The sequence below is a fragment of the Physeter macrocephalus genome, chromosome 20, assembly GCF_002837175.3.
Source record: "Physeter macrocephalus isolate SW-GA chromosome 20, ASM283717v5, whole genome shotgun sequence".
Classification (NCBI taxonomy): domain Eukaryota; kingdom Metazoa; phylum Chordata; class Mammalia; order Artiodactyla; family Physeteridae; genus Physeter; species Physeter macrocephalus.
In genome coordinates this window covers 71,349,622-71,367,289 of record NC_041233.1, presented here as the reverse complement: position 1 = coordinate 71,367,289, position 17,668 = coordinate 71,349,622, and the positions used below count along the sequence as shown (strand labels likewise).

At 47.3% G+C, this 17,668-nt stretch overlaps 1 protein-coding gene across 1 annotated transcript in view; it reads right to left on the bottom strand.

Annotated features, from left to right (window-relative positions):
- The window catches only part of SLC18A2 (solute carrier family 18 member A2), a 38,670-nt gene that overhangs the window by 10,036 nt on the left and 10,966 nt on the right, over nucleotides 1-17,668 (bottom strand). Inside the window, exons 6-14 of the mRNA XM_024121592.2 lie at nucleotides 17,040-17,129; nucleotides 16,889-16,932; nucleotides 16,758-16,818; nucleotides 14,105-14,200; nucleotides 4,616-4,694; nucleotides 4,397-4,448; nucleotides 3,291-3,354; nucleotides 1,446-1,565; nucleotides 1,172-1,305 (exon numbers count right to left, since the gene is read on the bottom strand). Coding sequence (XP_023977360.1) covers nucleotides 1,172-1,305; nucleotides 1,446-1,565; nucleotides 3,291-3,354; nucleotides 4,397-4,448; nucleotides 4,616-4,694; nucleotides 14,105-14,200; nucleotides 16,758-16,818; nucleotides 16,889-16,932; nucleotides 17,040-17,129 — 740 coding nt within the window. The remainder of the gene's footprint in view (nucleotides 1-1,171; nucleotides 1,306-1,445; nucleotides 1,566-3,290; nucleotides 3,355-4,396; nucleotides 4,449-4,615; nucleotides 4,695-14,104; nucleotides 14,201-16,757; nucleotides 16,819-16,888; nucleotides 16,933-17,039; nucleotides 17,130-17,668) is intronic.

Below are 17,668 nucleotides of genomic sequence, written 5' to 3'. Positions count from 1 at the left end.
AGAGAGTGGCATGGACATATATACACCACCAAATGTAGGGTGGATAGCTAGTGGGAAGCAGCAGCATGGCACAGGGAGATCAGCTAGGTGGTTTGTGACCACCGGTGTGGGATAGGGAGGGAGGGAGGGAGACGCAAGAGGGAAGAGATATGGGAACATATGTATATGTATAACTGATTCAATTTGTTGTAAAGCAGAAACTAACACAGCATTGTAAAGCAATTATACTCCAATAAAGATGTTAAAAGAAAAAAAAAGAAATGCCAAAGCCTTAAAACCCATTTCAGGTCAAACATCAGAGAGAACTTCTGACATACTCCCTAGAGAACAGCAACAAGGGAACCTCACACCCATTCCTAAACACCAAATACCATCTCCCCCAGCCTTGTTTCTCTTATTCACCTTTAACCTAAGGCCCTCATCTTTCAACTAGACGAGTGTCTATCACCATTTGATGTTTAAAAAAATCAGCAGCAGGACCAAACCAGGTATGAATGCTTATCAGAAGGGGTAAAATGACCAATGCATTTCAAAATTCAAATTTAGAATCAGTAAGTTTGAATTTATTCAGAAGAGGAACACTTAACACTCAATACTACATCTTGCCTATAGCTATGATTCTGGTCATGAAATTATGAACTTAAACGTTATACATACGTGCTAACATGTGCCCAAAGGTGCATAAACAATATTTTTCCATAAGTGTCTGTTACCTACATTAAAATCACCTCCAGAATCTTATGCAGTAAGGACTAAGACACTATTACTGAAAGCTGTAAGGGTCAGGAGCAAAGCAAACAGGACCAAAAATGGCTGATCTTAGAAGTAAGCACAGAGGCAAAAAAGTTATCTTCAAGATTTTCAAGAACCTTAGAAAATTAAATTGAACAATCCCTGTTTATATTTGGTTGATGAAAAGAGCTATATTGACTGCTAATCTATGTACAAAAATAGTTTCATTCTTCAAATATATAAACATAATGCCCTATACGGTAAAACAAGTAGCTGCCCTATGTGGTATAAACTAAAAAGGAACTCTTACCATTTACATTTGGGGAGTTCTGTTCAAAAGGAGCAGAAATACATTTTAGAACTAAGCCATAAGGCACTATCCAGGAGACCATGCTAAAATTATCAAGAAATACGTCATTGCATCCTAAAACTTGCTTACCATTTTTTCTTCCTTGGCAGGTGGACTTCGGAGAAAAAAGCAGAGAGGAGCAAAAAGAATATCAATTATTCCAATAATTGTCATGAGCCATGGAAATCCAATTGCCTTTGCGATAGCCCCACCAGCAGAAGGACCTTTCAGGAAACAGAGAATTAGATAAAGCTCTCTCTAAATGTCTTGTAGGCAGAAAGGTGTAAAGGTTTAAATAATTTTCAGTAGGCATTATCAATCATGCACTGAGAAAAAAGGTTGTTTTGAAAGCCAACGTCCTTACCTATAGCATATCCCATACAAAACGCTACATCGGCAATGGCATACACGCTCCCATAGACGGACACATGCCGCAGGTCAACCAGGTAGCCCATGATGGGCATCATTGATGAATCCACCATGCCTGTGGACAATCAGGGAACACAGTCTATAGAAAACTGATGGAAACCAATAATGAGCTGAATGTCAGGGACTGTGTCCTAACCTCACGAGCCTGCCAAGATTTCTCACTGCTACCTGCAAGTCTTGAGGCAAACTCCCTACGACGTACCTTTGGCTGAAAACAGATTGAAGGTGCTTGAGGCTGAGACTGGAACCCAGACCACCATTTGCTGTTCTCCACCTTGCCTCACCTTGTCCTCCACTGTCTGGTGGACAGCACCCAGTCCTCTGGTGACTCACCTGCCGTGCCTCAGATCCAGAGGGATGCTGGTTACTGGTTGTGTGGACCGCAAGCCTGCTTCCTGTGGGTGTTTTCCTGATTCACTATCTTCTGGTCCACTCGTCCTTTGCCCTCAAAGAGTGGGCAAACCTACATGCCTCACGCAGCTCCCTCCCCATCCACACTGTGGCCTCACACTTAGATTATAAGAGTTAAAGTTGGAAAGTATTAGGGAGAATCAGAAGGAACCAGAACAGGAAGGAGTCTGAGGGATCATCCCGCCCTACTCAGGAAATTTAAATCGAAAGAGTTTTGCTCATTTAGTTGGCTAAAAAAACCAAAACCGCCACCACCACCTCCAAGACCTGTATTAGAATCTCTGGTCTCTTGAATAGTCGGGGACAGGAAGCATAAAGAAAAAACACATATATTCAGAGTTCTGGGTCCAAATCCCTGGCTGGGTGAGCACTGTCATGCCTTATTTCTCTGAACATCAGTCTCCCCAGCGATAAAATGGAGATGATAATAACTGGCTGAATGAGGTGATGGCTGTGAACACGCCCAGCAGGGCATTCAAATGATAGACCCCTTACCCGAACACCCACCAGGGGCAGGAGGGTAAGGGACATTTCTTTCATTCAACTAGTATTTGCTGATCACCTAACATGTGCAAGTTGCTGGGACACAGGGGAGAACAAAACGAACAAAGAGTTGGAAAATAAATTACGATTGTGATGGAGGCTATAAAGGCACTGTGAGAGGTTATGTATACGTATACATACAAGCTAGGAGAACCTAACCTGGTCTAAGGGGTCCACAAAGGCTCCACTCTTTCTACTGTACCAAAGAGTCAACTCCTGCCTTTACCCTGTGACAGATTTACCTTTACTTTTGTCATGATCAATGTGTATATTATAAATGAGAAACAAGCATATGCTATTTATCCAAAATATTAACAAGGTTTTTCCCTAACGTATTACTTACTGTTCCTCACATTACTGCAAAGACTCCACCACTTTGCCTGTGAAAATTCCTGCAGTACAGCTGGTCATCAATACATCAGTCTACCTTTTCTGTACCAAACCTTATACAAAAAATACATGTGAAGTCTCTTTGTCCCCCAGCCTCATATGAGAAGGTCTGTGCACAGATATGAGCCCAAACAAATGGATTCTGAGGAAGCAGTTCTCCTGTTTGCCCAAGCTCAGCAGTGGAGTGTTGCTTTGCTTCTGTAAATAGCAGGCTTTTATATGACCGGTTTTCAGGAAATAAATGACTAGTACATGGGAGCCGGTACCTTTCTATGGAGATCTACAAGCCGTACATGAGCTAAGCTGCCCACAGCCTCCTGTCAAACTTCTAGATATTTTAGATTGAGTAGCTATAGTCTGCCCAAGTAAGAGGAATTCTGTCTTAGTAATGGGAAAACAAAGTTTTAAATTTAGGTAAAAGACTCGTGTGACTTACCAATTGCAAAACCAACTCCAAAGTTGGGAGCTATGAGTCCATAAATGTTTTTTGCAAGAGGAATCTGTAAGAGGAAATAAATGTTATGCTAAAATAACATGCTGGGGCTTCCCTGGTGGCACAGTGGTTAAGTATCTGCCTGCCAATGCAGGAGACAGGGGTTCAAGTCCTGGTCCGGTAATATCCCACATGCCGCGGAACAACTAAGCCCGTGTGCCACAACTACTGAGCCTGCGCTCTAGAGCCCGCAAGCCACAACTACTGAACCCGCGTGCCACAACTGCTGAAGCCCACGCGCCTAGAGCCCGTGCTCCATCACAAGAGAAGCCACCACAATGAGATGCCCGAGCACTGCAGTGAAGAGTAGCTCCTGCTCGCCACAACTAGAGAAAGCCCGTGCGCAGCAACGAAGGCCCAACACAGCCAAAAATAAATAAAATTTTAAAATTTATTTAAAAAAATAAATAAAATAACATGCTATCCAACTCTAAATCAACTTGGAAAGTCTTAAAGATATGCTTTCTTTGGCCTGTTATGTGCGTTCCCTCCTGGAGGAAGTAGGAGGAGAAGCAGGATGAGGTTTGGGCAGAAGTAGACCCTCCAAATCTTTAACAGTCGGAGTTGAAATGGGTTTTGCGACCACCACGAAAAGCTAGTTCACTGCCATATGTGAAAGTTCAGCCTTGTCCATACAACATTTTTGAAAAGAACCATAAGGTCTCATTTGGGATAGATATTGGCCTTTAGCAGAAGATGCTTTATTCTAGAAAAACATCTTGCTATTGTTTCTGGCTAGCTGCCTTAAAGTGTTTAAGACATGGCAATGTTTAAGATGTTGGGGAGCGGGCTACAAAGTGAAATAAAAACTATTTAATAAAACATTCCAAATAATTTCCAACCAACATGAAGTGAAAATAAACCCTTTGGAGAGTCTTGTCCAAATTTTTTAAGATGATAAAAAATGATGAGAAGAAAATGGAAGATGTAATAAAACTCAATGTCAACAAACTTCAAACTGCTATAAAATATTTCCTGGTGATTCTTGCCCAAAGTAAAAGTTTCATTCACAGATTATTTCCACTTGCCAAATGTCATCTTTCACTCACACATAAAATGCTGATTCCGACAATTATCATTCCTAGAAGAGCACAAAGCCACCTGTCAAAAAACAAAAAAGCACCATCAATACATGATTTCCGCCCCCATGCAAGCTTTCAATGGAAATCAAAACAATAAATTGTAATCGTAAAGGCAGAAACACTTGGAATTTTTTTTAAAGAACTACATTATCATAACAGAGTGAGGGTTGTCTCATTTCATCTTACCTCCCCATCTTGTGCGCAAGGATCCCAAAAATATTGGTTCCAATGAGATAAGAAATACTAGCTGGTAAGAAAGCAACGCCTGCAAATGTATGAAAAGGACACCTTATCGGTACTGCTATCAGTCACATGTGAGAAAAACTAATCATTGTGAGATACCACGCTGGTGATTAGAGCTGATGAAATGAAGCCCTGGGGCCTGCACCCAAGCAGCTAATATCCGGCTGCTGCCAGAGCCCGTCTGGGCCCCACGCGGCTTATCCGGCCACCCAAAGCTGCCGAGACGCTCCAGAAATGAGATCCCTCCCTCTATCATCAGCTTCATCTCGCCCCCACCTCTGCCTGCTGGCGAGCTTTACCCGGAGATGACACCAACAGCTCCCGGCATGGGCAGTGAGCAGTGGTGGCATCTGTTTCTGTTCCCCACCTCCCTTCATGATTTGTACGACAGGAGAAGGACATGGGCATTGACAAAATCGAGGAACATTAAGATGAGGGCAAAAAAACATTAAAATTATCCCACACCCCTTCACTCATATAATCACCACAGTTTTCCCTTGTAAGTTTTATATACATAAATAAATGTGTGTGCACAGGATTTAGGTTTTTTGTTTTTCAAAAAAATCTGGGATTATACCTATGGTTCTACATCCTGCTTTTCTCAATAACCTTCATGAACATCTTTCCATGCCAGAAAAATAAATAAGTAAATGTCTACGTGGTCATTTTTTGTGGCCAGAATGGCTTGCTGGTGACTCCTGACTCCCAGAGTGAAGCGTGGATGCAGACCGGCTCCGGGGAAGCCCCAGACAAGCTACATCTTTCTGAAGCGAGTGGGGTGCTGAGCTCACGCCTGTGACTCGGAAGCCAGCATATGTTATTTTCCACGGACAGCAGATACAGTTGACCCTTGAACAACATGAGTTTGAACTGCACAGGTTCATTTGTACGCAGATTTTTTTCAATAGTAAATACTACGGTATTACTTGCTCCATGGTTGGTTGAATCCACAGATGTGGAACGGCAGCTACAGAGGAACCACAGACAAGGAGGGCCGACTATAAATCACAGCGGATTCTCATCCGTGCAGAGGGTCTGCGCCTCTAATCCCCGAGGTGTTCAAGGGTCAACTGTACCCTCAGACAGCAAACACCCACTTCACGGTTCTCAAGCCAGAAGCGTGGGATTAGGAGGCCTGAAGGAAGGTGTTCATTTCGGCTGGAAACTCACCACCCAAGGCTTAATTAAGTGGGTCACTCGAACCCCTTAGAGCCCGAGAGACGGTGGCAGCTCCTACTGCACACACCTCACGGGGAGGCTCTGAAGATCACACGACAACGTGCGCAAGAAGGGCTGTGGCACCAGCCCTCCCAGCCTGACCCTGTGCCCTGTCACTCCACACAACCCCCACTCACCATTCACCCCAGCCTCTGACCTTCCCCAAACTGCAGTAAGCTCCTGCGGGCAGGGACCACTTCATCTGTCTCCTCGCAGCCCAACTCCACGGTGGCACACAGGAGGCGCCCAGAACACGCTGACCATTTAGAGGAAAGACCCTGCGTGAGGACGTTTACTTCACGGAGCTGGAAGTATTCAAGGCCGTCCCTTGATGGCACCCCCGTTGGTCCAGCATGGGCTTACTCCACGGGGCAACAGGCAGGGTGTGGTCTGGGGCCCAGAGTCCTCCTTTCTTGACTTTCAAGCTGCGGATGGGGCCATGCACTCTTTGGACCTCAGGTTCCAAGTTCCCTTTTCCTGTTCTGACACAGCCTCAGCATCGTCTGCCTCGCCCGGACCTCTACCACCTCACACAATCCACAGAACCTGCCTCTCGGAACTCAAAGAAACCTCAGTGTGCCTCGGGGAGGAACGGGGTCCCAGGAGGGGGCCATCTAGCTCTGCTGGGAAACCTGGGGCCGGGAGCCCACTACTCTTACAGACGGCGCTTCAGGGGCGCCTCCTACTACAGGCCAGCATCCTAACACCAAGCCCTAAGCCTCCCACCACCTCCACCCGCTGGCCCTGGTTCACATTCCGGAGGCAAGAGAAGCTGGCTTCAACCCCCTCCCCCAGCCCCGGCGCGTGGGAAGAGTGACACACACACACACACACGCGCGCGCGCCCCTCAGCTTTCGCGACGAAACGGACGAAACGTGGCCTCAGGCTCTGGGCTGTTCCCAGCGGCAGGGCGCCTACTGCGGACCCCTCTGTACAAGATCACGTTATTCTCGACCTTGAAACCTGGTTCCCAGAGCTGCCCCAGCCCACGATGGACACACAGCACAGGACCACTAGCATCTGAGGGAAAAAAGAAGGGCTGAAGGAATCCTACAAGCCTCTTCCGAGGTCCCTCGGCCACGCCCCTCTGGGGCAGCCGCACTGTGAGTCTCCGGAGCCCCACCGGCGCATGCGCTCACCGGGCTTGCCGCGCAGAGACCTGCGCTTCCAACAGCCCCCACGACCTCGCCTTCCTGGGGTGCTTTCCAGCCTTCGGCAGGGCTTCACACTCTCACCAGAGGATCCCCCCAGGTTCCTTTCAGGCCTTCATTTGTGCCTGTGGAGATTTTTTTGAATCTGCGACTAATTGGACATCTTTATCCCTCCCAAATTTGTATCACCGGCAAACACAACAAGACTTCTCTCTAGGCCTTTCCCCAGCCGCATGAGAAGTGCTGACTGGGACTGGGCCACGCGCGAGCCCCTTCTGTTCCGCTGGGGTGCCGGTGCCTGCTGACTCGCCTCTGCTCATACAAGAAAGTTTAACCAAGAGGGACCACCCACCTGCCCCTAGTGCCTTTATGGAAAGTCTGGCTTTGACCACAGGCTTGACCTGCACACAAGGGAGAGGCCTGGACCATCACAAAGTCCACAGAGAGCTGATCCTGGACACGCAGCCCCAAAGTGACCGTGAGAATGAGGCCTTGGGCTTCTTCCGAGCTCCGGGTGACCCATCCCTGTCGTCCCCAAGGACTCGGCTAGGAACCAGAATGGGGCAGTGGTCCCATCTGAACTCTCCAGAGGGAGGCTCGGAAGGTTGAAGTCATCACATCCCAGAACCACAGGAGGTTGGCCATCATCTTGCCTTTGCCACCCAGCTAGGCTGGCACGGGACATGCCTGAGGTCACAGCTGGCTGGGAGCAGTATGGTCCCCCACCAGCAGGCCAGTGTCCTGCCCTCCATCCCACACTGCACCACCACACCTCGTTAAAGAACCAGAAGAAAAAGTCTGTTTCCACCCTTGTCTGGGGCCTGCTCCTCAGAGCCTATGCTGCCCTTTTGGGGTCACAGCCCTCACCATGAACATGAACTTTTTGATTCCCTAAGCCTCAGGGTGTCAGGGAGAGGTCATCTGACCCAGGACTTGAGGTAAAGAGATGCCATGATGATTCTCCACCAACCCAAACCCAGGGCCACGCCCAAGTGGCAGCACAAAGAGTTTGAGGGATGGGCTTGCAAGGGAGCCCTCTGGAGTAGGGATGGGCTGTGTCTTTACCTCCCCCAAAATGACGGCCCAAAACACCGCATTCAACAAGAACAATCATGCGTCCCCGACGCAGCTCATAAGACTGTTTTGCTTTGACTCCAAATCTTACAGTCTTTCTCCAAAAACAATCAGAGAAGCAAAAGGTAGCACGCCTTCCGTTTCCACACTGGGCTGGAGAGAGCTCACACAGGGAGGGGCTGAGCTGCCGGGGCCCCCGGGGAAGTCCTGTGCCACCTCCTAGAGCTGGGTCCTCGCCTCGGGGACAGGCCCACCCAGGGGCCTTCTCACCCAGGCTCGGAGGGGCCTGAGGGGCTCGGGAGAGGGGGCCGCGAGGTGGCAAGGCCCACCTAAGAGGAGAGCTTCCCCTCACTGGAGATGACACTGCAAACGGGAACAGAAATCTGATTCTCTTGAGGAAACCCGAGTCTAGCTCTGAGACAAGGAAGGAGCCATCTCACTGGTGGAAAGGTACAGGGTCGGGGGAACATCTGGCCGGGGTGATAAGCCCCACAAGAGGACCTCCTGATGAAATCTAGGCAGCCTGCGGCCTGCTATCTAACCCGGATGGCCTGGGTCCCTGGCTGGCGTGAAAGACTTTCTACAGAAAGCCTCGGGCTGTGTCTGGAGAAGAAGAGGGCAAAGCAGCTGAAGAGCCCTGCACGTGGCCAGGACGTGTTCAATTAGGGTGATAAGTCAGTTACGTGGAGAAAACAGAAACACCAGGAAAGCATCTCTGCCCAGGAGCACGTGCAAAGCCAACATGGGAGCTCCACTGACAGCCACGCACCACCGACACAAGGAGCCTCCCGAGGAGACCTGAAGGCACCGATCAGCACAGGCACAGAGGGACAGAGCCCTAGAAAAACAGCTCCCATGGTGTCATCCGCCGGTACCAGCACCGAGACACGAAGAATGTCTCCTCATCTTTTGCAAAGCTGCTATTCGCTACCTCGAGGACAGAGAAAGTCCACCCCTCCTGCAAAGTGGTGAGCTCTCCTTAGAGCCTTTGAGAGCCTTTGGGTTTCCTCTGCTCTCTCCATGGCCAGGAAGTTCAGAGCGAAATTCCTGCTAAGAACTAGCCTTAGTTTACCTCCCAGAATCTTTCCTCCTTCACTGAATGATTCGTTGTTGGGGGCCTGCTTTGGGGTTGGGGTTTTGCAGCATAATCCACAAACCATACAATTCACCGTTTTAAAGTGCACAGTTCACTGGGTTTTAGTATATTCACAGGGCTGTGCAACCATCACCACGATTAACGCCAGAACGCTTTCATCACCCCAAAAAGAAACCTCACACCCTTTAGCAGTCCTTCCACATCTGGCCTGACCTCCAACCATTTGGGGTTTTTTAATGAAGGATTTTTGGGTTTTTTTAATGAACGAACACAGAAATTCAATGCAGAACCCAAAAGGACTAGTGCCCAGGCCAGGCCGATTGGAGTGAGGCCGGAAGATCAGGGACCAGCCCAAACCAGGACGCAGCATTTGCCAGGACGCCTCCACAGGGGGAACGCAAGTTCACCTGAGGAAGGTTGGGGGCACTAACAAGTGGGCTTATTCAGAACTGAGAGTCTCCATCTGAAGATGTCAGTGTGTAAGGTGAAAGAACTATGAAAAGAAAATAAACCTCTAAGAAGGACCATTGATAAAATTCTTAAAGAAATGTGTGTGTGCTGGGACTAGCCTTCCAGATACTAAGCAATATTCTCAAGCTAATTAAATAGGAGGGTATTGACACAGGAATACAAGCAGACAAATGGAACACAAGAGAGAAATCCAGAAACAGACCCAAGAACACACGGTCATTTCCAGCATGACAGACGTGGGAAATATCATATGGACTCCTAGGGTTCCTGGCTGTAGGGCTGGCCAGCCATAAAGAAAACAGTAACACCAGATCCCTATCACACACCTTATAGCAAAATGAATTACGTGTAAATCCAAGAGTTTAATGTAAAAAATAAATCACAAATTTACTGGAGGAAAACATAGTGAAAGAATAATCTTGGCATGGGAAAGGCCTTCCTGAGCCTGACTTGAAATGACAATGACGTAAGGGGAAAGCTTGCTAAATCCGACTCAGAGCATTTTAAATGTTCCGAGTGGTAAAAAATTTTAAAAATTTAAAATAAAATAAAATAAAATCCCACCTATAAAGTCAAAAGACACACAACAAAGGGCAATATTTGCAAAACATCTGATAAAGGATAACATACAAAGAACACTTAAATCAATTTTTTAAAATGGACAAAACTCAGTAGAAAAAATGGGTAAAGGATAGTAATAAGAAGTTCACAGTAAAGGGAATAGATATGGATGATAAACATATGAAAAGGTGCTCAATTTCACTCACAAAGAATTTGTAAAAATAAATCAAAATGAGACCCCCTTTCTCACACACTCGATTGGAAAAGATTGATAATACCCGTGTTAGTGCAATGCTACCAAATATCAAAATGCCAGTTTAAGTTTAGGAATTTGCCCTACAGATATATGTACTTCCAAGCATAAGCAGGAATACGTGGAAAGGATATTTCACTGCAGTGTGGTTTCTGATGGCAAAACTGGAATGAACCTAGATGTCCAGCAATAAGGACAGGTTGAAAATGTATGGTATAGCCTTAACATGGAATGAAAGGCAATCAAAGCAGAAGAAATGATGGGTTAAACAGGGCAGGCTGAATCTACGAGCTTTTCTCTATTCCCACTCTAAATTCCATTTAAATTTTAGTAAAGGAATAAAAGAAAACTATAGACCCTCCCCCTCTCTGCCCAAGGAGAGGCAGAATGAAAGGGGAAAAAGCAACAAGAGGGAGGAGCAAAGAGAGGGAGAGCAGAGAGGGACACAGCGTACAGCGCTGGAACCTTCCACCTGCTCACGGAGCAGGCAGAAGCAGCAAGACCTCTGTGCCTCAGAACCCAGAAAATTAAGAAACTGAAGGCTCCAGGTACTGTGAACGTAAGACTGAGGGCGGAGGCTGTCAACCAGAAGGAGAGCAGTTGGACCCCCCCCAGCCCTCAGTGGTTCACCTAGCAGGAGAGGGTTTCTTTAGAGAAACTGAACTGAAAAGGTTCAGGGACCCCAGGCAGCATGGAGACCAGGGATGTCACAAGAGGCTGAAATGGGAGGTGAAGAGAAGTCTTCCTACTGAATGGTAAAGGGTATCATTTCAACTTCCCTCCAGCGCCCCACACATACACAAAACCACTTAGGGTAAATGTGAAAGGGCTCTTCAAAAGTGTGATATGATGACACCAATTGTAAAAGTTCAATAGAGTTTAGAGGAGGAGGATGAAGAAATCAATGGAAATAAGGGAAAGCAAAATAAGAAATTAAAAGTATAAAACATAGAGGTCCCAACATCCAACCAACCTGAGTACCAGAAAAGAGAAGAAAGAAAATGGAAGAGAGGGAGGGATTAAAGAAATAATACAAAAAGGTTTCCCAGAACTGAAAGAAGGGATTTCCCAAATGAAGAGGCTGACCAAGCAAGTGCCCAGCATGGTGGAGGAAAAGACTCCCTGCAAATCAGCATCATGGATGCTCATAACCTAGAGAGGAAGAGAAGATCCTTCGAGCTCCTACAGAAGATGGGGAATGAGGACACTAGCCTCCTCAACAGCAACCCTGCATGCCCGAAGACAACAGCAACCCTGGCCTCAAGACTCTGAAGGAAAAGGATTTCCAACCAAGAATTATATACCCAAACAGACTAAGTCAACCAAACTCAGGATAAAGTTGAGGTAAGGATAAAGATCCTGCTTATCAGCAGGATCCCAGAGAACTTTACCTGCTGGGCACCCCGTGTCAGGAAGCTGCTGGAGGACGGGTTCCAGCATAATGAGAAAGTAAACCAAAAGAGAGGAATACAGGAGAGGACGATACAGGAAACAGAAGAGAGGCAAAGAAGATGCCCAGATATTAGAAGAGGAAAGTCTCTGGATGGAGCAGGAAGTCAAAGTGATGTGGGACAGATGTCTACAAACAAAAGCAAAAGCACAGAAAAGTTAGGTCTGTGGATGTACTTGTCCATGTTTAGAGGGTCTTTCACCTCTGCAAAACAGCTTGAGGGATATATTCATAAATGCTACACAGAAAACTAAGAAAATAGAAAGACACCACAATTACTAACTCCAGGAAAAACAAGAAGTTTGTAAAAAAGAAATAATCACAGAACCCTACAGAGCTCGTCTTTGAATAATATTTACATATTCACAATAATGTCAATACTGAATGCCAATCTAACCAAAACCTGTAATACAATTGTTTTAGGAGAACAGAAGGTGAGAAAACATGTGAGTTGGTTGGTTGATATTTTCAGGTAAAGCAATAATGGCATTAAATCCTCATCTACTGTATTAGGAAGCTGGTGGACAATGTCAGAAATTGGAAAATCAAAAAATAGGAGTGTACACATTATTTAGAGACATAAAGGAAATTAGCAGAAGAAACAACTAAAAGAGCTGAAGGTGATCAAATCTGAGAAAGAGATTTGGAGATGAGGAGGCATGGGGCAAAGACTGCTGTTTTTTCATTATGATTTTTATAACATATTTAACTTAAAAATTGTGTACATGTGTAACTTTGATTAAAAATTAAAATTTAATTGATTGTGAAAAGTAAATCTACCCAGTCTGACACAGAAACATAGAAAAACAAGAGGTCACACAGTGTGTAAATGGCAAGATTCCACATGGGTTGGGTTTTCAGGCATTTCACAAAGATGGTGATCAATGCAGAACAATCAGGGAAAAGACACACAGAACTATTAACAGTGAATGTCACAGAGGACTGGGCTGGGAGAGGGGGAAAGATGAATATGAGATTTTTACAATTTTTACTTCCTCAGTCCCTGTACTTTTTTAACAATAAGCATGAATTACTTTCTAAATAAAAAATACTTTCAAAAATTCATCCTCTAGGGCTTCCCTGGTGGCGCAGTGGTTGAGAGTCCGCCTGCCGATGCAGGGGACACGGGTTCGTGCCCCGGTCCGGGAAGATCCCACATGCCGCGGAGCGGCTGGGCCCGTGAGCCATGGCCACTGAGCCTGCGCGTCTGGAGCCTATGCTCTGCAACGGGAGAGGCCACAACAGTGAGAGGCCTGTGTACCGCAAAAAAAAAAAAAAAAAAAAAAAAAAAGTCCCCTTAAAAACAAAGTTTGTAATGGATAAAGAAGATGTGGTACATATACACAATGGAATACTACGCAGCCATTAAAAAGAATGAAATAATGCCATTTGCAGCAACACAGATGGACCTAGAGATTATCATACTAAGTGAAGTAAGTCAGACAGAGAAAAACAAATAGCATATGATACCACTTATATGTAGAATCTAAAATATGACACAAATGAACTTATTTAGGAAACAGACTCACACACACAGAAGATAAACCTATGGTTACCAAACAGGGAAGGTGGGGGAGGGATAAACTAGGAGTTTGGGATTAGCAGATACAAACTACTCTATATAAAATAGATAAACAACAAGGTCCTACTGTATAGCACAGGGAACTGTACTCAATATCCCGTAATAAACCATAATGGAAAAGAATATGAAAAAGAATACGTATATGTATGTATAACTGAATCACTCTGCTGTACACCAGAAACTAACATAACACTGTAAATCAACTCTACTTCAATTTAAAAAAAATAAAACTACGTTTGTTGTTCTCTTTCCCATAAATTTTATTACTGTCCACATATATTTAATATAACTTGTCCAGTTCAGAAGTGTGAGGAAATGCTGAATGTATTTTTCGTCTCTCATTTCTGCCCAGGTCTGATGCCTTGATATTAATTATCCCTCTATCAGGGATGATACAAAAACTGGAGCCAAAACAAACCCCAAAGCTCATTGCTAACCTAAGCACTGACCCCATTAAGTGACAAACAGAAACAATCACTTTATCATCCTGCTACCCGCAGCTCAGCAGGACTACAATAACGAGACCCAACCTGGGGACCAAAATTCTAGAACCAGAAACTCGCAGCCCAGTCTTACCCAGCTGCCACTTGTGGGAACACATGGTCTCCATCATCCAGATGGGCAGGGCTGGCTCCAGCATGGCGATCCCCATGTTGGCAAAGCAGATGGACCCTTTAAGGGAGGAAGAAGGTTAGTGTCCTTCTGTTTGGGGTCTCAAGTGTCCCCTACCATTTCCAAACACAGTTAAATCCCATGTGCCCACAGCCAGAACAATCAGCTCAGATACCCAGAACGTCTACTTTTGTAAGAAAAAGACAAATAACAGGTCAAAGGGATAGTGGGGAGTGTTGCTTTTTAAATTATTATTATTACTTAAAACAACTAGAATCCCAGAGTCATAAAGTGTGGAAGTGGAGGGAGGCTTGGTGATCACTAGGTTTAACGTTCCCGATTTATTAATGAAGAAATGGAGTTCCAATTTATTAGTGAAGTAACCTGCTTGAGGCTACTCAGCAGCTCAGGCTGACCATACACAGACTCAAGCAGCCTGAGGCTCCTACACCTATGTTTCACTGTATAACAAACACAGGTATTTCTAATGATGTCCTTGGTTGCCCAAAATTCAAGTGCATTCAGTGCAAATATGCTGTTGAGGGATTTTCTTGTTAATCAGCTCTACCTATAGGGTATCCATGCAAATATCCATTATCACTGTGTTAACCAGAACCCTTTGTAAATGTAGAACCACCTGGAAAAAAACACACATTGCTGTCCCCATTGCTCTGAGAGCTTCCTGTGCTGTGTGCCGTGGAACCTCTAATTTGCTAGACTCCTGATTCAAAGAACATTGTGCAATCATAATTAAGGTGTTTACATACGATGAAAGATTTTTTTCATTCTTTGCAGCATTTAAAGACAGAACATAAAAATGATGCTGAAACGGCTGGACTCCCCTCACCCACCTATTCCGTGTTTTCTTAAATTCTGTATTTGTCTATTTGACGTTAATTACAGGGCCAAACTAACAACCAGAGTTGTTGACGTCTCCCCTGCGATCCGGAACCCATACTCTGAGTCCCTGCTTTATCTAACTCTCACCCACCTCACCAGTATCTCCTGCCCTAAATCCACCCAGGCAACTGGGGAGAGCACCCAGACTGGAATTATTTAAACTAGCCAATCCTAAACTGCTTACCCTCCCCTACCTTTCCCATGGAAACTCCACCTTCTCATGGAAACGCCTGGGTTCTGGCCTGGGTCTTCCCCTCGCCCCTTCCTGCCTCCTGACCAAACCTGGTGCCTCCCCATGTGGCCCTGAGCAATGTGGCATGCCCCCTTTTCTCCAAAAACATAAGTAATAAAATCATCCTCTGGTGGTATTAATCTCTCCATGTCATCTCGTCACTCAGTCACCTGCCTCTGTAAACTAAACCCCAGCGGTACAAACGAGACACCGCCTGCCCCCCAGCTCCACCCCACACCCCACCATCCAGGCTGCCCGGACCTGCCGACGGCCTGACACAGAGTGCCGGCTGGATTTCTCGATTTCCTCCAAGGGTGGGTAGGGGTGAGACAGTGAGGGCCCAGGCAGCACAGCCTGCCCACACGTGTGCCCCAAGGTGCAGGGACTCGCATCTCTGGGCCCCCATCTCTCACCACACATGTCCTCACCCTCCAGCTCGGACAGCCAGGGCTCCAGGGGAATCTCAGCTCTGGAATGTTCCCTGTGTCTTTCTGGGGGCACAGCGAGGTCCCCCTGCATGAGGAGGTCACCACACCAGGCTTATAACCCTTTGGTCAACAGGCATGACAGACAAGTTCTAGAACAAGGCCTCTTATGTGTTGCCCGGACCAAACCCAGCAGTATACACCTTAACAAAAGCAGCCTGGGGCTTTGAAAGGGGCTGAATCTGAATGCCCCCCAGGCGGGGCGTGCCTCACTTCACCCAGGCTCCCCCCAGCCCTAGCGTCTGTGACTGCTGCTTAGACACACCTACCCCTACCTGGAGGGAACCCGGACCGGGCCTGAGGCCACACTGCATGGATGCCCTCTCCCGCCTGATGCCGAGGGCCACTGCTCACCACTGTGTCTAGGCCCAGGCCGCATAAGGCTAGTCCCTCACAAGGCAGCTCCAGGCCTGTGTCACTCGGGTGGTCTTGGGAGGTCAGCTGCTTGGATGGATGCAGCCCATTATCCTCCCCAAGAGCCACAGAACCCCAGGGCGTCCTTTGAGCCCATCTCGGCCAAGAACCCAAAGGTGTCTTCCAGCCGCCTGTCCGCCGCTGTGCAGGATGCCCTCTGCAGAAAGAGAGGCACCCCTTGGACCTCTGGGGCCCTGCTGTCAGTCTCTATTCACAGATGCCAAGGTGAATCCGAGCACCCACCTAAGGCACCGGCAGGGAGACCATGGACCCTTTCCAGAAGTTCAAGGCCAAACGACGACAGCCTCTGACACAAACACAGTGAGCAAGTTTGGCCCAAAACAATCCTCTGTGGAGGGCGTCTCTGTGACTCAGGCATCTTTGCCCCAGATGAAAAACAACAAAGGAGCTTGGCTGCGTCAGAAATTAATGACAGAAGAAAACCATCTCTTCTGACGTGTAACCTCTCTGTGCCTTTTATGTTTTTCCACAGCGCAACGTTTCCAGCAGCAAAATGAACGCTGGTCCTCACCACCCACCCCCACCGCCTGGCTGGGAAGAACCAGGGGTGCTGGGGGAGCCCCACCTGCGGCGATGAGGATGTACGGGTCCTTCAGCAGGGTGGTTAGCGGCGTCCCCTTCTGGCTCTGTCAGGGAAAACAGGGGTTAGAAGAGGCCACGCGGCCACCACAGCACCCACCTTGCCCTGCGGCTCACCTCCGGCTGCACCCGGGATGGCTGGAGCACAAAGAGCTGAATAGCTACAGGAGAAAAAAAGAAGAGGTGTGGCCCCAAGCACCTGCCCACAGGGATGCCAAGCTCAGGGCCCCCGAGGTCATGGCCAAGGGGTCCACGTGGACTCACTCACCTCCATCCAAGAGCACCAGGGCAGCCAGCACCAGGAACGGAGCTGTCTTCCCCACAAACTCGTACAGCACACTCCCAAAGGGGGGGCCCACTGCAAGGAAGAGAGAGAAGGGCCAGTGCCGGGCCCGGGACTGATGACCACCCCTGGTCCAGAACCACCTTGCGTTTCTTGCGTTTCTCCCTCTACTTTGTTCCAAACACTGTGTGGGGTGGCCACCCTACATTCTGTTCAGGACTGTTAAGTTGCCCTGGCAACTTCCTCCAAGTGGTTTCACACCTGAGACATGGAATCACTCCCAAAGTAAAGGTCAGAGGAAATAAGACCCAGGCAACAGAAGTGCACAGGAAAATGGACCAGTGAAGACTTCATGGTCGTTACACAGCAGCACAGACAGGGACTGTGGGCTCCCAGATGAAGGCCAGGAATGTAACAGAAAAGGGAGAGGACCTGGCTCTCTCAGGGAAGGTGTTTGCACCTGGTCTGGGAGCTCAGCCAGGGCAGGTGGAGGAGGCAGGCTCAGAAAGTGGAAAGGTCCTCAGGTGGGATGGTAACTCAGAGAATGTTCAAGAGGAGGGCCCTTGGCAGACCATCCTGTTCAAGACTTGGGTTTACATCTGGGACCAGGAGGG